The sequence below is a fragment of the Sceloporus occidentalis genome, unplaced genomic scaffold, assembly GCF_023333645.1.
Source record: "Sceloporus occidentalis isolate IW3139 unplaced genomic scaffold, rSceOcc1.0.p SCAF_9, whole genome shotgun sequence".
NCBI classification, from domain to species: domain Eukaryota; kingdom Metazoa; phylum Chordata; class Lepidosauria; order Squamata; family Phrynosomatidae; genus Sceloporus; species Sceloporus occidentalis.
The window spans coordinates 48,353,452-48,374,491 of record NW_028316989.1 but is presented as its reverse complement, the minus strand read 5'-3'; the positions used below and the strand labels follow the sequence as shown (position 1 = coordinate 48,374,491).

Sequence of the window (21,040 nt, the reverse complement as noted above, 5' to 3'; positions counted from 1 at the left end):
GGATGGTTTTTCCTCCCCAAAAACACACTTCTTTTAACTGTTCCTGCCTTCCTTTCCTTCCTTTCTAGCAAAGGGCTCCAGGACAACAATGGCAATAAACACAGAAGGCGATGGATTATAGCCATCTGCACAGGGCTGCTGTGAGTAACAATAACCTTTCATTGTTGTCGTTGTTGTGTTACTCTGATACATAGGAGAGAAGCTGGTGAATTCTCTGGATTGTATTTACCCTACCTATTGTTTTGCTATATTATTGACACCTTCGCCATTGAAGAAGGCTCCAGCTTGAAACGCGTCTGGCTGGTGACCACATCACAGAATTTCTGCCTAAGCAACATAGTGGAGCATTTTTCAAGGACTACTAAGCCTCTGGCACAGGCTTCAGCCTTTCAGGACTTGCACACATGCAGAAACTGATAAATTATTATTTCCAATGAGTATTGGACTTTGATTTCTATTGTGTGCATTTTATGTTTCTATGGAAAGTTTAGTGTTCATGGTATATGATTGTGTGTGTGTGTGTTTTTTTTTCTTCAGTCTTGTTGTTATTGTGTGTGCCTTCAAGTCATTTCCGACTTATGGCGACCCTAAGGCAGACCTATCATGGGGTTTTCTTGACAAGATTTGTTCAGAGGAGGTTTGCCCTTGTCTTCCCTTGAAGCCAAGAGAGTGTGACTTACTCAAGGTTACCCAGTACGTTTCATGGCTAAGCGGGCAATTGAACCCTGGTCCCCAGAGTTGTAGTCCAACAATCAAATCACTACACCAAACCGGCTCATATTTAGTTTTATTAAATTGGGGGAAAGCAGTATACAAACAAAGTGGATGATGGTTATGATGGTGATTATGATGATTTTGGCTTTAACTCCTGGCTTGTACACCAGACCTCTTCAAATAACCCATCTGGCTCTGGCCTAATGTCTTTGGCTGTGATTCCACATAGTTCACACTGTCTTTAGATAACTCTCACCATTGCTGTTCACTGCCTTCAAGTCGATGCCTACCCATAGAAACACTGTGGATGAAACATCTCCAAGACTCCCAGTGCTTTGCTTAGTTCCTGTATATTCATACCCATGACCTCTTTAACAGCGTCCACCCATCTATCATGCAGCCTTCTTCTCTTTCTCCTTCCCTCCATCTTCACCAGCATCATTGTTTTCTTCATGGTGCGTCCCAAGTACGACAACCTCAGTTTCATCATTTGGCTTCCAGGGAGATTTCTGGCTTGATCTGTTCATGGACCCATTTGTTTGTCTTTCTGGCCATCCACCGAATCTGCAGCACTCTGACCATGGGTCAAGTTAAAAACAAATAAGCCAACCTATCCTAAGCAATGAGCACAAAGGAGAATCAAGGGAATGGGATGGAGCTGTTTTCCATGTTAAAGCCTGGCTACAAGGGATGAACCTCAACTGCCGAGAAGAACCACCATTGTGCACAGGAAAAGGAAATGAAAATATCCAGCTGCAATTTCCCATCCTCTGCTCTGCCAAAAAGTCTGAGAGCTGAGCAAGCAGCAGAGGCCGAGGGATCTGCCTGTGTTCAGCTCCAGGTTGCTGTTGCTTCACAATCCCTTCTTTGCCTCCCGCGGGCCTCTTTCCTTCTGCTTCATGACCCCCTGAAATTGGAAGTGTCCCATGCGCCAAAAGAAAACCAACTGCCTGCTTCACACAACAACTCTGGCACTCGTTGGAAGCATTACACACATCTCCCTTCCTGGGTTTCGGTCCCTTATACACGCTTCGGGTTACTCCGTGTTGTATAAGCAGTTTCAAACTGGATTATTTCTGCAGTGCAGATGCATCCTGGAACAACAGGCACATTATTTGGATGTTTGTTTTAAAACCCTGCAACCATTAACAGAAACAAATTGCAGCAACAAATACCAAATTTCCTGACATGTTTCCCTCATCTGGGATCTCAAAAAGGCCTTTGCAAATGATAGTCCATCCATTGAATTCTTAAGGAGAGCTCTTGCATAAGGAAAGCCTCTCTATGTCTGCAAGGGCCACTAATGCCAAGGGCTACTATTGGCAACCCTGACTGAAGACCCTTTTACAAGCCCTTTGGCTTGTTCAATGCGCCTGGAGAGAAGGACCATGCGAGGCTTTCTGCAGAATGAAGAGGGAATTCATTAGAGAGCGATATGTATATTCAGATCCCAGCACAGGAGCATTGCACTGTTTGAAAAGTATTGGGTAGAAAAGAGAAAGGCAGAATAAATGGCTTGTACATTTTGTTCATGCATAACTAATTTGGGAACAAGCGGGAACTAATGATTTCCCATATGGGCGGGGAGGAGGATTGCTGGGTCCACAGAAATGTTCTCTCCATTGATTAATGCTAGCAAGACGCTCCGTCTACAAATCAATACCTCCCCTTAAGTTGCTTTGGTCCAATTTTCATCGAACTAGATAAGGCCGTTCCTTCTAGTCACTTTGGGGTGGATCTCAAGACATACACGTCTTACTAGCTGGAGGAAGAAAATGAATCTTTCCAATCGGTAGCACTGAATGCTGGTTACCATATTTGCTTTTGCTCCTCTTGTAGACACCATATAAAGAACCTGTCATGAGATCACCTCCTAGAAAGTAAACTAGCTTATTGAAGATAGTGGAATGGAGTATAAGTGATGAGCTTTGGACAGAATTCCACATTTCACCTTGATGGCCCTGAGCAAGTCATAGGCTCTCTCCAGCCTACCTTACAGGGTCAATGTATTATTATTATGACCATCATCATCATCATCATCATCATCATCATCATCATCATCAGGCTATAAAAGGACAGCCCAATATACATTGCCCTTGCAGGAAGGATGGTACTCATTCAGCAAACAATTAAAAAAATAAAGCCCACTGTATATATTCATGCACATGTCAATTTCATGTATAAATTCAGGGCAAGTGTGGGGGCCAAAATTATGGATTTTGATGTGACCCATGGATAAGTCAAGGGTAAAACTTAGAGGTGTGTAACAAAGGATGTAAAGGACAAAGTAAAAGAAAACGATGCCAAAAAACCTTCAGTGGGCCCTTGGCATCCACTGGATATTGGTTCCAGGACCCTCCATGGATACCAAAATTAGTGGAACCTCAAGTCCTATTGCATACAATAGCATAGAAAAATAGTATCCCTTATATAAAATGGAATTTATATTTTCAAGTTGTGGATGGTTGAATCCATGGATAAGGAGGGCCAACTGTGTAACATCCCAGCAGGATCTTTGTGTGTAATTAAGTTCATTCCATCTCAGAGTTTCATGGGATGTCAGTGATCACAACAAATTCCAGTTAAAGTCCTATTTATCTATATATATCCAACTATAAGTTGACTTCATGTATAAGTCAAGGGCGGGTTTGGGGGCCAAAACAATGGATTTTGATATAACCCATGGATAAGTTGAGTGCAAAACCTAGGGACATATAAAGGTTGAAGCAAAGGAAAACGAGGCCAAAGAACATACAAAATTCCAGCAAGCATCGTTGTTTGTGCTCATGCTAAAGGCTGGATGGATGAGGAGGAAACCATGCAAAATGGTGGCTGTGTGATGTGTGTGAAGGAAGCCAGGCACAAAAGAGGAGGCTAAGAAAATGTGCACGTGTAAAAACGGATGCAAAGGCAAGAATTAAGGCACTTGCAGTGACCAACAGATAAGCTGACCCAGGTTTTGAGGGTCAGTTTTTTTGACTAAAATTTCTAGACTTCCACATGCATATACAGTATATAGATATAGATATTGTTTCATAGGTACATGTCTCCACTGTCAGAGAGGGGAAAAGTAAGACAGGAGGGGAGCGATGAAAAAATACAAGATGGATACAGTCCCTTCTTTGTTTCTGGCTGGTCAAAAGTATTTAATTTGTTATGCCACCAGAGGAGACTGAAATGACTCATAAAACTGCAGTTTCCAGAATTCCATAGCTTTGAGCCATTGGCAGTTAAAACAGTGTCAAACTGGATTATTTCTGCAGTGCAGGTGTATTCCTCGTCACTGTTTACAGTTCTTTCCAGAAAATGAAGAAGTGAAAAATCCTGTTCCTTCCTACCTTGCTATGCCAAAATAAAAAGACAAGTACTCCTGGTTTCGGTCACTGGGTTTGCAAAAAATGCTTATCCAATTTACAAAGGCAAACATTGCACACACACACACACACACACACACACAGAGAGAGAGAGAGAGGTTCACAAGTATTTATGCCAGAGCTTATTTTCTTCCTTTGGCTCGTTTCTTTCTTTCCTTCTCTCCGGAGCTGCAATCTGCGCAAAAGAACAAAAACGCTGGAAACGTGCTGTTGTTTTTTGGAAGCGATCCATCGCCCAGCCACACTTACTTAGAATTCAGATGTCGCTGTTTCTTTTTCTTTTCCAAAGGGCTGGATCGCTCGGGCGTTTGCAACTGCAAATTTTGAAAAATTAAAAAAAGGAGAGAAAAGAAGTCCCCAGTTTTGCCTTTCGCGAGAGAGACTCTTTTGGAAGGTAACATCATGTAAAACAGCTGCCATTACCAAGCCAGGCAAATGGTTTTTGTATGTAAAATGGCTTTGTAAAATATTTGCTCCATCTGCTAAAAGGAGCAAAAGACAATTTTCCCCGATACCTAATGGCCCATTTCAGCTGGATGGCAAGAGATTCGCCAGGGTAGCGAGCGCCTTGCATTATGGAGAGTGGCGACAACACTCCACAGAATTCTCCGCTTAGGCGGCATTATCTCCTCCCGGCTCCTTGAGAGGCCCGACTCTCATTACCACGGCCCTTCGCTTTGGATCAGCGCACCGGCCGAGGAGCGAGCCAGGGTCCCTGTCAAAGGGAGGCCCATATGTTGCGCTTCAAGAGGGGACCACATGGCAGCCCATCGCCTCGACTATTAGCAGCCCACTTCTCACCACTTGAGCCGCTGCGCCCCCTTTCTCCGTGCCACATGGGTCATGGCATTCTTCTCCGGCTCTCTTATGTGCTGGCCAAGGACCTTTCAGGATGTGCAAAGCGGTCCTTTTCTCATTCTGAGTTCGGCTGTGCGTGCACAGGCACACAAATGTAACACACTTACACAAAAACACACAAGCCCCCCTCTCAAACAACCCCCCGCAGCTCCAAGCGTCATTGTGGCGCACGATGCTTATGTGATCTCCCCATTGAAAAGCACATGTTTGCCTTGCGCCCTGAACCACGTCAACATCTGTTAAGAGGCCAATAAAAATAATAACAACCCAAAACACAACAGGATGGGAGGGAAAATGCCTTCCCTTTTCACATCCAAGCCATCGCTGCATATCTTCGCCTGTGCCTCTGCCTTTATTTTTTAACAAAATCTGGACTTATTACTCTTTTTAATAAAAAGGTTGAACCTACACCTTTTCTCTCTATCTCTCTTTTCTTCTTTCATGCGGACAACTTCGGAGAGCGATCCAAAAATAACGACGCATATTTATATCCACTGGCGGGGGTAATTTAATTGAGCCGATGACAATTTTATTAAGCAATTCTGTTGTGTTAGGGGGGTTTAGTTGTCATTTTGGCACCGCAATCCGTCTGGGCAATTTAAATTGGTGAGGTAACTGCCTGCAAAGTTGGCTGGACTTAATTTCCTTAATAATGAGCAGAAAGACATCCCCCCCCCCCCCCCGGTCTTTAATCAGCAAGCGTCGCTTCAAGGAAAAGGTATCCTTTCGTTTTCTTAACTTGGATTTATAGGAAGCCAAAATCCCTGTTTGTACAAAAGCTGCTGTAACTGAAGGTGGATCAAGCTTTCACCCAAAACAGAAAATAAATGGATTTCTGAGAATTTGCATTTGCTAAAGAGGCAGAAACTGGGAATGTCTCTGTGGATGGATTTTCCTTGCTATTTATTCCAAGGGAGCCCAGTGGCTTGTGCTTATATTAGGCTGCATCCACACTGCAGAAATAATCCAGTTTGACCCAACTTTAACTGTCATGGCTCAATGCTATGGAAATCTAGTATCTGTAGTTTGCCCTGGCCCAACGCTATGAGCCCTGGTGCCACAACGAACTGCGATTCCCGCCATTCCATACAAATCAGCTATGGCAGGTAAAGTGGAGGCAAACCGGAATATTTCTGCAGTGTGGACACAGCCTTAGTTGGACTGGAGGCAAAGGCAGGATCTGCTTTCTGGCTTCTGAGAGTGAAGATCTCCGTATTATCATTTTGTCTTGTCTGTAACTATATGCCTTTTATATACTCCTGCAGCCCAAGAAGTTTAAAACACTTACAGTAATCAATGAATCAAAAGATTGCAGATCTCTTACAGACTTCCATGTTAATGGCTGGGATGATTTACAAAAGGGGGTGGGGGGGGGGGTGGCAGAAACCAAAACAGAAAAGGACATTTTTATGCAGCAACTCCCCATTAAATCTGCATTTCACTTTTTAAAAGCCTTCCTCGGCTTCTCTGGAATTTAGCAAAATAAACATTTTAATATAATCTACAGAGGCATGTTTATGGGCCGTGATAACGCTAACGAATCCCAGATTTTCTTCCCGTGATCTTGTTTTATCCTCCTCGTCTCTGCACAGTTATTGCTAAAACCGGCACTTAAATTCAATTGATTCAAAATATTCTGGATCCATATGGCCTCAAACCCTGAAGCCTGACGCTCTGATATTGCCTGACTGCTGTTTTGTAGCATTTGCAAAGACTTCAGTCCCCAGATGGTGGAAGTAACATTTAAACCTCCTTTTCTCTGCTTTGTACAATAGACCTTGGCACCATTTCAACTGTTTACTCCGGTAATTAACAGCACTGATACCACAACAATTACAACTCCTACAATCTTAACACAATAATGCTATGAATTAGTGAGAGCTAATGGCTGGAAGGTATAGTGGTTCCAGACTGCGAGATCCGTGCGCTTTCCGCCGAATAAAATAAAAAAGGTACCAAACAGCACGGCTCGTGGTAGACAATGATTACCTAGTAATTAGTTTACACAAAGCTTCCTATTTAATGGCAAAACGCTGTAATTAACGCGTGACAGAAAATCAAAGGGTGCTTTGTAAGCATATGAAAAATTAACACCGCAGGCCCATAGCTTTATGTACTGATTAGAAGAATATTAAATCAATAGGACATGCAAACCAACAGCTTGCATTTCTGATTATGGCGGGTCCTAGGAATTTAACCAAGGGACGTCATTGTCGTGCCTCGTTATTTTATGGAGGAATTAGGGGAATCACCTGAAAATCCAAACACCGGTCGCCGCATTAAATATAATAACCAACTGAGCCACAGCCTCACAGCTTGTCCTCTGGTGTAACAGGTAAAACGCGACGTGAAATCTCATTGACGGCAATATTGTATGGAGATGAGTGGGGACCTCTTCCGTTAGCCAATATAATTTTACCATCCGCTATTAAAGCTACATGACATGCCAGAAGCAGCTATCAAAATACTGCCGCTGGAAATGATATGTCTTATTTATTTATTTGGTCACTTCGGGGCATGCCATGGCCGGAAGATCTTGTTCCCTATATAACAATTACACAGAGTATTAGCCATCTCCCTTTGTCAGGCTCTATCCGGATCTTGTGAAATGTCAAGTCCTTGGGAGGCTGAGTTGGGTTAAATCCTACTTGCAGTCCCAACTCATTAGAGCCAACTCCATGGAATCAATGGGATTTGCTTAGATCTTGGCCCACTCTATGACTCAATGGGTCTACTCTAGTTGGGACTTACCAAGAGGATTCAGGCCATTGCCACCCCTTTTTGAACAGCTCATTCATCAGAAGGGTGGATTGTGGTTGTTGCTGCTGCATGCCTTCAAGTCATTTCCAACTTAAGGCAACCCTATCATTGGGTTTTCTTGGCAAGATTTGTTCAGAGCAGGCTCACCGTTGCCTTCCTCTGAAGCTGAGAGAGTGTGACCTGCTTATGGTCACCCTGTCGGTTTCATGGCTGAGTGGGCCATGGACACCAGGGTTGTAGTTCAGCACTCAAACACAACAAGCAAATATACTTCTGGCTTTCAAGAAGGGTAGATATACATGTCCAGGTTATGAAACAGTATGCGCATGTGTAGCAGGGCAGTGAACCAGTGTCCCAGAAACCAATTTCTGGGTTGGTGCAGGAGCTACCGTGGCCAAGGACCCTCACAGAGGTGTTTAGGCCACAACTCCACTTTGCTCAGAGCAGAACTCTGGGTTGGAGACTAATAATAATAATAATAATACCACCCCACCTTTCTCCCAATACAGGGACTCAGGGTGGCAAATAACAAGTATAAAACAATACAATTTAAAAACAGAAGCCTCCATTCTTGCAGTGCTAGCGTATCTCTTTCCTCATGCACCATCAGCCATGCTCAGAAGTATTGGGAGTCAAGTAGTTGACCACACAACATTTAGCATTTATCTTATGTTTTATATTATTTTAAATTGCTTTACAGTCTTAACCCTATCATCTATTGAATGGTTCTCTAATTTTTGTACCACATCCTGTTTTAACTGCATCCTGTTTTAAACTTATACCATAAGCTACTCTGTGCTAATATTAAAAGAAAAGTGGGATATTGAATGAATGAATGAATGAATGAATGAATGAATGAATCCAGTTCAATGGGACTCATTTTTTAAGAGAGACGCATAGAATTATGCAGCTAATCTTTTTTCCGCCTGACCAAAAAGGAGCTAAAAGTTCAGTAACTACAAAAATGAACATCCATCCATTAGCTAAATATGTTTCTTTTTCAAAAGCTAGTTTTATGGGCATTTGTTCACAAACCCAGCAGAACACAGCATGGTTTTGAGGCAACATAAATGCTATTGAATAATGTTCAGTTCCAAATATCATAAGGACAACTTGGCAGTACTGCAAAAATGATGGTGGAGAAGGGGGCAAAAGCCTTCTCTGCCCAGGGCAATGCTTATTTTGGAGTCTCCACAACCATATTTATCTGGTCAACCAAAGCCACAGTCTTGCAGCACCTTAAAGACCAGCATTTTTAATTTAGTACCACCTAATATTTTGACTCGTGGATGTCGATGCTTGCCTTGGGATTCAAATTGTTATATAACCCTCCCTTGGACCATTGATATCCTCACTTTTTCTCCAGAATCCCAGTTCCAGAAGACTGGATGAAATCTTTCTGCCTCTGTCTGTAAGAGCCAACCATTGGGCTCCATTTTAAAACAGAATAGAAACACTCAGTATGAACTTCCCTAAACTGCATTATGTTTAATCGGCTGCCCTACTACATACCAATGAAGGAAAAACCTTGGGATCGTGTCATAAACTGCTATGCAAATGATGCTATTTGTAAGTATTAACATAATTTAGTGCTTAGAGTCATATTCTCCTTTCTAATAACTCTACTGGAATGGAGAGTCTTTTGCCATGTACTTCTAGCCTGCAGGATAGTCTTTCATCACAAAGCTGAATTTTTTAATAACCTGCCAGCATATGTTTGGTACATGGCAGCTTAAGTCAATGACACAATATCTTCATTATCGAAAGAAGCATGTCTCCACACTGTAATAGGACATTAAAGCATGCCTGTGCTCATAAACTAATGCTTTGATGTCTAAATGCAGGAGCGTTACAAGCGCATTCCGTAACAAAGGAAGGTCTTAATCCTCTGCACTCAGTGGGGATGGCAATTCAGTTCCAAATACAAAAAGTGGGTACTGTTAAGACGCAGGGCTGAAGAAGAGAGAAATGGCCAGATATTATTTGGGGTGTTGCAGTGGTCTGAGTGCTGGAGACCAGGGTTCGAATTCCTGCTCGTCCATGGAAACATACTAGGTGATTTTGTACAAGCCACACTCTCTCAGCCCATGAGGAAGGCAATAGCAAACCCCCTCTGAACAAATCTTATCAGGAAAACCCTATGATAGCTTTGTCTTGGGCTAGCCATGAGTCGGAAACAACTTGAAGACACACAACAACAACAACAACAACAACAACAACAACAACAACAACGATGTTTTTAAGGAGGTTGTGCCCTTTGTGAATTGTAAAGGGCCTCACACAAAGTGAGTCATCGATGCAATGTAATTTGGGCAGACAGTGCTACCTGGGGATACAGTCAAAACAAGAGAAAGGCGAGGGTATCCATTAAGCAGATGATTCTACTTCCACCTTATAATTTGAAATTTGAAAAGCCTGGCATTGGGAAGTTTAAGATTAGCAATATGAGCCACCAAGAAGACCTGCTCCCATGTTCTCCCTAGATACACCTGTGAAGATGGAGGAACAGAGAGAAGGGCCTCTCACAAAGATCTCAAAACACAGGCCAGCTCATTTGGGAAAAGATGGACCTTCAGGTAACCTGGACCTGGGCTGTATAGGGCTTTGTAGTCATGACCGCACTTTGCATTGTGCCTGGAAACAAACCAGGGACCAGTGGAGCTGTTGCCACAAAAGAGTTGTGGGTTCCACCTTGGCTTCAGCTCTTTGGACAAAATGAATTTTCTGAACACTCTTCAAAGGCTGCAAAGTCTATGCTGCAGTGATCCAAATGGAATATAATGAAGGCATGTATGCACAAGGGATCCATGGGCACCACACAAACCTTTATATCAACCATGATTTCTCATTCTCATACCACCGTTCCTCAATGGGTTTTCCTTGGAAGATTTTAGTTAAGTGACTTTCCAACTTTGGGGGGAGATCAAATGAAGTGCACCACAATTCATCCTAGCATGCCCTTCATTTAAACTTGCTTTTCTGGGAATATGCCTGTGATTATCTTAGCTCAAATAGAGCAGGTTTCCAGGCCAGGAGGAAAAAAAAAGACATCTAGGACAGGTTGATTAAAAGCTTGATGAGTTTTGAGAAGTCGAGAGTAACACGGCTATCAAAATCCGCTGCAACACCCCAGATATACACAAGGTGGGGTAAGCCTAATGGAAATGTGCTTTGCTGAGACACACAGTTTGCAGTGTTGCCAGGGATGCAGCCACCAAACCCAGAGAAAGAGAATGGTAAAAGATAGCGGAGGCAGTGCACTGTAGTTCAGGACTCATGTGCAGGAAACACTTTTCATATGAGGAAACATATTTAAAAGGGTTGGAAGCTTCAGTTCAGATAAGTGACTGCTGGGAAGGCTAAACAGGCCTTCCTTTTGATAAACTAAAGGATTTATCTAACTTATTTGTGGGTTGTTTTTTTTAATCTGTTCTAAGGCTGCAATATATTATACACATAGTTGATGTCAGCCAAGATATTACTGATGCTACAGACTGAAATAAAGAAATTGGCAGCATGAGCTTTCCTAGACTTAAGTCTAGGAAAGCTCATGCTGCCAACTTCTCTCTTTCAGTTAGTTTCAAAGGTGCTACAAGATCTCTCTACATACTGATTCTACAGACTAACACAGCTATATCTTTGCATTCTGATGCTACAGAGTAAAATATAATTTGTCTGATCTGACTTTGTATCTTGGGTTGTCCTGTACTGAACAAGGAAGAGTTTTTAAAAATCTGCTGCCAGATCTTAAAGCCCTGGCACACTTTGCCTGGAGCATCAAAGATGGGCTGCACCCACACTGCAGAAACCATCTGGTTTGACACCACTTTAACTGCCATGGCTCATTTGTGTGGAAATATACATGTGTCTCACTGTTCCCCTGTGACTTCAAGGTTAATAGAGAGCAAGTGTGGTGTGGTGGATTGAGTGTTGGACTGCAGCTCTGGAGATCAGGGTTCAATTCCCAGCTCAGCCACGAAACCCATGGCTGACATTGGGCAAAGTCACAGTCTCTCAGCCTCAGAGGAAGGCAATAGCAAACCTTCTTTGAACCAATCTTGCCAAGAAAACCCCATGACAGGGTCACCATAAGTCAGAAATGACTTGAAGGCACACAACAGCAACAGTCAATGTTAATATTGGTTTCATCTTGTATTACAGGTTGTCATCATAGAAATAATAATGACAATAAACATGGCACATATTAACAAAGTGTGGAATAAAGTGTACGGCATCAAAAGTGTAAGGCGTCAGCACGGCCCAGAAGACTCACATGCGCCCAGCTCCTCCTCCATATCTCAGGACCATACCGACGGCTCTCCTTCAGAATCCAAGGATGGCACCTGAGGTTTGCGATGATGTCGCAGAACGCTGTCCCGCTTCCTCCAAAGTCATCATCCACCTTGAAGACCCAGCGCTTCACTTCTGGGTAGTCAACGATCAGTTGACTCAGGACTTCAACCAACTGGGGACAACAAAAACAACTGAAAAAGTGAGGGACTCTCAGGTTCAAATGGATACACTCCTAGGCTGCATCCGTACTGCAGAAGTAATGCAGTTTGACACCACTTTTGCAGTTTGCAATAATGCAGTTAGACACCATGAATCAATACTATGAAATTCTGGGAACTGAAGTTTGTTGGGATGCCATAGCTCTCTGACAGAGAAGGCTACGTATCTCACAAAACTACAATTCCCAGGATTTCATAGCATGGAGCCATGGCAGTTAAAGTGGTGTCAAACTGCATTTTTTCAGCAGTGCGGATGCAACCGTACTTTCTCTCCATCTAAACCTCATGGTTTAATTTTCCATACAAATGTCCTCAGAGGGGTATTGGCAAAACCATGGAGGAAGAGTGAACACAAAAGTAAGGACCACAACAGTGGTATATCAAAGAGTGGTGACTTAAGGCAGCATTTAAGCACTGATCTGTTTGTTTGCTTTTAAAGACAGGATGGAAAAAACACATTTTTAATAAGCATTTTTGTGGCTGCATTTTTAGTGGGTTTGAATGTAACCTCGCAAAAGAGATTGTTTAGGAGTTGCTTGTGGCCATGGCCGTCTTCTCGATTCTGAGCTGTATTTTATTATTTGAACTTCAATCACAAATGGAATTATTATTTGTTTGCTCCGCGACCCATTATTTGTTGATTTTGAAAGCCCAATAAATGGGTTTTCTCTTCACAGCTCCCCTACAGAAATGAAACGGATCAATACTATTGTAAAGATAGTACCAATGGAAAGAGTTACGAGCTATCTTTAAGTGAAAATTGAACTGTGCCTTAAATTATTGTCAACTTCTTTTGATTATTTAACGCCTCCCATCAATATATCATAGGAAGCTTACAGCAGGGGAAAAACCCAACAACCATCTGAAACAAATTGAAAGGAAAGCTAATGTGTAAATAGTCTTGCAGAGTCAACTGAAAGGAGAAATGCTAAAGCCCACACTTGGCCCACGTCTACGTTGTGTAATGTGACTTTTGTACAGTTGTGGATATCTTTGAGTTATGGACATGTTTGCACATCACAATAAGCCATAGTTTCTGTTAACTGCGGTTTATTGCCAAAGGCATAAATTATATCTCAAATGAATAAACCACAGGTTGTCTTTGCACATCAGATTTGCACATCAGACACCAGATGCCATGGCTTGTCATGACATTTGAACATAATTAAGGAGTTGTCATTGCTTCTGCTTCTAAAGCCGAGGTGGAAATCATGCAGCCTCCCAGATACTGTTGTTCTGCAATTCCCAGTAGTCCAGCCCACCATAACCAATGGCAAGGAATGATAGGAGTTGCAGTACATGATCTGGAGGGTTGTATGATTCCTACCTTTGGTCCAAAGAAAAAGTGAGCAACTATTAGGGTCTAAAGAGCTGCACTTTTCCCGCCAGGAGACCTTGCTACATCCCTGCAAAATGTTTTAAATAAATAAATCTGATCCACTTCCTTCCCTGGGTTAACCCTAACCCTAAAACCATCCTAGGATGACACAAAAACATGGCAAAATTGGCCACAGGACCCCAGAGGACATTTTGGAGCAAACAAAGGTCTATGGTTGCAGGTGGCCAGTGATGCACACTTTCCATACCTTTGATCCAAAAGGATGTTTCAGAGATGGGTCCATTCTGCAACGCTTGCATTTCAGTTGTGGATGTTTAGCCCCGTGAAATGCCAGTGTGGATTCCTTTTGTTTCTTCCTGAGCAAAATCCATGGAATCCTGGGAATTGTATTTTGCTGTGACACCAGAGTTCTCTGACAGAGAAGGCTAAGCGTCTCACAAAAATACAAATCCCAGGATTGCATAGCATGGAGCCATAGCAGTTAAAGTGGTATCATTATCAGGGAATTGTAGTTTTGGGACACCTTTGTAGCTTGGGACACATTTCGTTTTCTCTCTCAGAAAGCTCTGGTGCCACAACAAACTGCAGTATCCAGAATTCCATAGCATTGAGCCATGGCAGTTAAAGTGGTGTCAAACTGGATTATTTCTGCAGTGCAGATGCAGCCTCAGATCCACAGTAAACAACAAGGGCAGATGAGGCATTGGTTGCTTTCTTCTTAGCACCGATGATGTGTATTTTTATCTACCATCTGGAATTTGCAACAGACTAGGTTACATTTCATTGTTTACAAGCCAATGGTTACAGGCAGAGGAACTAAAGCAACTCTTTTGAAAACCAGCCGTATACATAAATCCAAGCGTAATCCAAACCTCCCCAAATCATTATGGTTCATATCAACAAGCAAGGAATTATTATCGAATCTTCTCCTTGGAAGAAATAAAACAAGCTGAGGTTTTTCAAACTGTCACGCAAACAGGTGAGGGGTGTTTGTTATTGTTACTATTATATGAAATGCTTCCATTCTGGGCAAACTTTTCATGTGTCAAATTATGAATGATGTCCATAGTCTCAGGTATTTCAAGAGCGCATTGACAACAGCAGTGGCTCCACTTTAAATAGCTTGAGTCAGAGATGATCTGACTTCAGGCTGCACCTGCACTGCAGAAATAATCCAGGTTGACACTACAGTACTTTAACTGCCATGGCTCAGTGCTATGGAATTCTGGGAACTGTCGTTTGTTTGCGGCACCAGTTCCTGAACAGTTTGATGAAGTCTCCAAAACTGCAAAAGCAATTCTTTCACATAGCTCTGATGCCCAGTGGGGTTCATAAGCTGTTTTTTAAAACTTATTTAAAACGTCCGGTATGCTTCCATTTTGTTTACATTATTTATTGGTTTCCATTTGGAATTGTCTAAACTGTTAATAGTGTGTTGCCTGTTTGCTGCCCTGAGATCTCACAATGGAAAGGGCAGGATGAAAATACAGTTGGCCCTCCACATTTGCGGCTTTGACGTTTACAGATTTGATTATGTATTTGAGGGTTTGATTAATATGTTGTCTCTGGGAATCTCTAGGTCCTCCAGCCCAACTCTGCTAGGATTTGACCATAGAGTTGTGCTGGAGAACCTAGAGGTTTCTAGAGAAAACACTTCTCTAGGCATTTGTAAGTCTTCTAGTGTGATTCTGTGATCACGCTCTGGCAGATGTTAGCCATAGAGGTGCACTGGAAGACCTGGAGATTCCCAAAGAGGTGTTCTTTCAGGTACAAAGAATAGTGTTGTAGTGGTTTTTATTTGTGGTTTTCCCACATTCACGGGGGTCCTTCACCCCTAAGCCCAGAGAATGTGGAGGGACCACTGTATCTTAGTAAATAAATGCAGAAATACCTGCTGCCTGCTATAGATGTCGTACCGACCCGGTGGCACCGGGACTTCAGCAGCGGCAAATATCCTTTTGCTTCCTGACTTGGAAGTGTAGAGATGAGCCACCTCTGGGTCTGGACCCAAAATGGGCACATCTAAGACATCGGCCACATCCAGGTCATCTTGACCGAGAAGCCCTCCGACGACATAGGCCTCCTTGCCCTGAATCAGGTGCTTGATCCTTTTGATGGTCCTGGGGCTGTACTTCAGGAAGGTAGCCAGGGACATGGGCCGGTCCTGCAAGCAACGGTGACATTAGTCTCGTTACGAGGAGCTCTTTCTCTTCCTCCCACAAAGCTAATTTATAATGTTGAGTGCAATAAATACATTATTAATAGCAGCCTGGGTTATGACCTATCCTGTAGCGTAGCAGTTTAAATTGATAAAAGCTGTTGGGGTGAGGCTCCATAATCGCTCACATCTTTAGTGTGTCGGAAATGGGCTCGCTGGGAATAGAACTAATTACTACACATCTGTATTTATTTGATCCACGTGGAATTCTCCTTCTGTCACTCGGAAGAGAGGCTCGCGGCCTTTGGATAATGGTGATTCATCTCAGCCCTGCTGGCACCGTTTGATTCTACCGCGTCAGGAGGAAAAATCAATACAAAAAATGAAGATACCTCCCTGCTCCGTGACTCTGCCTCCGCCACGACTCTCTTGTAACTGGGGCTATATTTCACACTGTGGGGAGCAGCAAAAAAAGAAGAAGCCCCAAACATTTTTATTTGCAAAACACTTTGTGTCGCTCCATGGATAAACATCTTCATTAGACCTTATTTGCAAAGATCCTCCAGGTTTAATGTGGAAGAATTCTGGCAGAAAGAACTTTTGGCTGCTTCATATACTGCATTTTAAGGCATCTATCCTCAAACAAATAGAAGTGTGGCTATAACAAATTCATGCTCGCAAACATATGTTGTCGCGCTGCCGCATTTGTCATGGTGGGAGGATGCGATTGGCTGCAACTTCCGCCTCGCGGTACATTGAGCGGGAATCCCGCATTGTTTCTGCATAATGTGTGAAATGGGCCCATGTCCAAAATGGAAAGCATGTCCAAAACAGAAAGGAAAGAGATTCATGGAGATGGAAGGACAAAAAGGATGGCCATATGGAGGTCCCTGGGAACAAAAAGCCTGAATTAGTTAGACTTCCTTTTTATAAAGAAAAGGAACCTCAGGCTATGAAAATCGCTTTTGTCTCGAATAACATCTTCTTGCGCAATCTCCTTTAGAAAGAACATAAATTTACTTTGTCTCTTGGTTTATTTATTCCAAGAACTTATACACCCTATACATTAACTTGTTCATTTGACTTGTTTACTTGTTTATGTACAGAATGTATAAATATATAAGCTGTAGAACGGATTCAAAGAAACACCAAAACATTAATAAAATAGGAATGATAATGAAAAAACAAATACATTAATAAAATAGGGACTAGCATTTTTTAGTCAGCTATGGCTATGTTTTGAGCAAGAGAAAGAAGAAGGAAACGGTAAGGCCACCAGACAGAGAAGATGGTGAAATGCTAAGAGGGAGAAGTGGGAAACGTTCGATACCCAAAAGGAAAAGAGTGAGAAAAGGACAAATGATGGCGTAACGGGACTGAAGCCCAGAACAGGAAAAGAGTTTTCATACAGTGAGGTATAAAAACTTTATAGTATTAAAAATGACCCAGGATTGATCTAGCACTGACAAGGGCTTTTACATTTCATAAAACCCAGAGGGACAAAGGAGCATTACCAAGACCACCAACTTTCATCTGAGCATCTATGAACTTCAAATAACTGAAAGAGCATCCCTGCTTTACCTGCTATAAAGAAGCATTGCAGCATTATCAAAAGAACATTAAAAACAAAAGAGTGTAGTAGTTGGAAAGGCACAAAGATTGCTGGCGGGGAGGGGGACAATTTCCTTTCGGAGTGTTTTCCAACAAATTAAAACTGACCAGATGGGTTCAAAGAATCTAACATATCTAACACCTCTCAATTAAAGTCATTAAATGATCGGGGGGGGGGGGGGGTTAGTTTTAAATTGGATGTTGCCAGAATAAAAAAACAAGGGAGTATGGGATGAAGGAGGGAGCAACTATCTGTCTATCAGCAGAGAAGGAAAGTTTGAGCCACACAAGTGTTTTGCCTGCTCTCTCCTTCCATCAAACTATAAATCTCTTAAGTTCAGAGTTCCAGGCGGAGAGAGACATCAAGCAGGGACCAGCGGAGAAAGGGCTTAGCTCAGCTCAGCGTTCAGCTTGCAAAGCTAAACCAGGGTCTTTATTTCCAACTCTCTTAACTAGTCACTTAATCTGTGAAGCTCTTAAAAGTTGCAATAATATTTCACTGATGGGTACCGGAGCGTTGCAAGTTATAAAATTTCCAATTTAATTTTACGGCATTCCCCCCCAGCTGTAGTAATTAGAAGAGAGAGACTCACAGGGAAGCTCTTGATGGCTTCAGGGGTGAGGATTTTGAACCTGTCCTGCAGGTCAGCAATGTCCTCGGGGTTCCCAGATCTAACGGCCGTCTGCAGACCCAAGAGCTTATTATAATACTGCAGCATCTCCTCGCTCATTTCAAAGGGGCAGACGTAGATGACATCCACATTGGGATCTTTGTTAAACAAACAAACAAAAAATGCAGACCAAAAGGAGAGTCATGATTAGTTACTGCTGGAAAAATACAAATTTCGCTAGATGTCTATTGTCAAGACCAAGTCTTAAGGCCACAAAGGAAGCAGATATTATTATTATTATTATGCCCTTTTCCTATGGCTGGAACTCAGGGCGGCTTACAACATTAAAAAACACCATACAGTTAAAAACATACAAAAATAGTACACTAGGTACTTGCTTCACGAGTATCTTTAACTTTTGATATCCTTGCTGATTGCTCCAATCTCTCTCTATGAAGAGGAGAAAAGCCGCCAGAGGAAAAACCAGATTTCAAGTCTGGAACAAGAAGGGCGAGAATTCCAGCTGCTTTAACAACGGCTGCATCCGCACTGCAGAAATAGTGGAGTTGGACACCACTTTCACTGCCACGGCTCAATGCTATGGGATTCTGGAAATTATAGTTTTGTGAGAGATTTGGCCTTCTCTGTCAGAGAGTAATGGTGCCACAAACAAACTACAGTTCCCAGGATTACATAGCATGGGCCCATGGCAGTTAAAGTAGTGTCCAACTGGATTAATTCTTCAGCGCAAACGGAGCCAATGATGACAATGAGATGTGTATCAGTTTTGTGCATGATTCAGATCCAGGTTCAATGTAAGACTTGCCCAAGGTCACCCAGTGGGTTTAAGGTGGAGCTGAGACTCAAACCCTGATCTCTAGAGCCATAGTCCAATGCTCAAACGACTAAGCCAGACTGGCTCTTCTCATGCTACTGGCGCTTTCCAAAGATGCAGGGGCTTGGAAATAATAAAATAAATTCCACTCCTTGTTTGGGGAAGTTTATATCTCCAAGATATCTTATTATGTGTATGGAACTATTCCCACATCCAAAAATATCCAAAACCCAGAACCCTCCTCATCCCAAACATTTCAGATAAGGGAGGCTCAACTTGTAGCAAGCAGTGCTTTGCAATTACCCTCAGTCTACTTGGAGGTCCACTTTGTACAAAGAGATCATCCCTTGCGGTCGCTCAAGACAGCCATGGTTTAACATTTATTTTTAAAAAGATGTTCCTTGGAAACAGATGAAAGAGATCTAATAAACTACACGGAGTGAGGATGATTGTTAATACAGGCAAAGGCAAACCCTGGGAAGAGAAGTGTGTGATTACATGCTGCCTCTGACTTTCTAACTCGCTCACAAGTAACAAATCCTCCTTACAATAAACACTACAAAAGAACCGTACTGGGGACAAAGCAACATTAGTGCCTCCATAATATATAAAGGCAATTAAGTGATTATTTTAGGCTCCTATAAATTTTCAGAATACATTTTTGGGTGCAAGATGCCTAAATGGCATTTATGAAATAATAATGATGCTGAAATATAAATGAATCATGTAAAACATGTCATTCTGGGGAGCCAGCAAAGTTGGCCATTGACAAATTTAATATTGTTGTTGTTGTTGCGGCTGCTGCTTTGCTTCAGGAAGGGATTGCTATGCAGAGGCAAAAAGCTTTGCACGCTTATAGATTTCCTTTCAGCCAGTTCAAATCACATGCCCTCCGCCCTTCAAAATAATCCTGGTAATGAAATTATTTATACACTTGATGCTGAGAAGCCGCATGCGACTTCCAGGAACTGCTCAAGATTCATCAGGATTCCTCCTTCCTTTCTTACAGGTTCCCTTGGAAGCTGGACTCCATGGGCTTGCGTCACATAAAATATTTGTATCATACTTGTCAGCAAAACCTAACGCCTTAGGACATCCTGTCAAATATACACATGGTAATATGTGGAATGACAAGTAGTACCACCCAGATGTCTTAAATCAGCACAAACTACGCAAGGGATTATCAAAGCATGTTTTAAAAAGTTGGAAGTTGCTAAGGAAGCCACTCCAGAGAAACAGCCTGGCTGTGCGGTGGAAAGTATTAGTATCTTGGTCCATAACCAAAGGGATTTTGTAGCCAATATGGGTAGAATTCAGGGACATAGGCGCGTTAGCCTGGAATATCAGCAGGTGAAGGGATCTTGTAGTACCTTTGAGACTAACTGTGTGAATAAAGTTCACTGTTTGTGATCATATTAAAGGCTGGATAGAGAGGGGTCATTGCTTCCAGGACAGATTATACTCTTGCCTTTTGCCAAGATTCTTATTTATTAATAAGAGGTAAAGTACAGTACTTACACTGACCCATGGATAAGTCGATTCAGGTTTTTGGAGTCATTTTTTTGACTAAACTTTATAGACTTAGTCTGCAAAAACTGGTCTGACGTGGGAGACCCAACCAGTGGCACTGCTGCCGTCCGCAATGCCTCTTGCTTCATTGGAGTAAGCAATCCCACCATCATGGAAAGGTAGTGCCACTGGTGGTCCCTTACTAAACTATAAATCCCACAATTCCATAGGATATACCCATGGCACCTAAAGTGGTATCTAAGTTCCAAAACTATGCAGAGACTAGATGGGGAATGGAAACAAATAGCTGAGTCGTTCCCCCTTACTTTTGCTTAGGGCAGAAATACACAATGAGTGATATTTGGAATTGGAAAATACTTTTTTGTGGGATGTTTATCTGCGATGTGCTGGAGATATTGCAACACAGTTCCATGCATATCCTCCTCCAAGGCTTAAAGACACTGGTGAAACAACCCGCAGCTAAGAAGTGTCAAATTCAGCATGTCTTTTTGTGCGAGGTAAAACATCTTTAAGGGCAGCAGGAAACTGGTCCAGTGGGCTCATAAATCGAAATCCAGAAAATGGGCCATTTTCTTTGGGAAATAAGAAGGCTGAATGACAGAGAAGGGCAGGTCTGTACCTTGTATTTCGCACAGCCTTCCAATCTGAGATCCCTGATGAATGGCGAAATCGGGAGTTGCCTCTCGAACGGATTGAGCATACCCTGAAAAAAGCCATTGCAACATATTACCAAAAGTCA

General features: G+C 42.4%; 1 protein-coding gene across 4 annotated transcripts in view; it reads right to left on the bottom strand.

Moving 5' to 3' along the window:
• Nucleotides 1-21,040, bottom strand: part of IQCH (IQ motif containing H) — a 58,383-nt gene that overhangs the window by 17,026 nt on the left and 20,317 nt on the right. For all 4 annotated transcript variants that reach the window (XM_089539291.1, XM_089539295.1, XM_089539293.1 and 1 more), the window contains 4 exons: nt 20,921-21,004; nt 17,919-18,094; nt 15,448-15,720; nt 11,980-12,171 (listed from right to left, as the gene is read on the bottom strand). In XM_089539291.1, the coding sequence (XP_089395417.1) occupies nt 11,980-12,171; nt 15,448-15,720; nt 17,919-18,094; nt 20,921-21,004 (725 nt within the window). The remainder of the gene's footprint in view (nt 1-11,979; nt 12,172-15,447; nt 15,721-17,918; nt 18,095-20,920; nt 21,005-21,040) is intronic.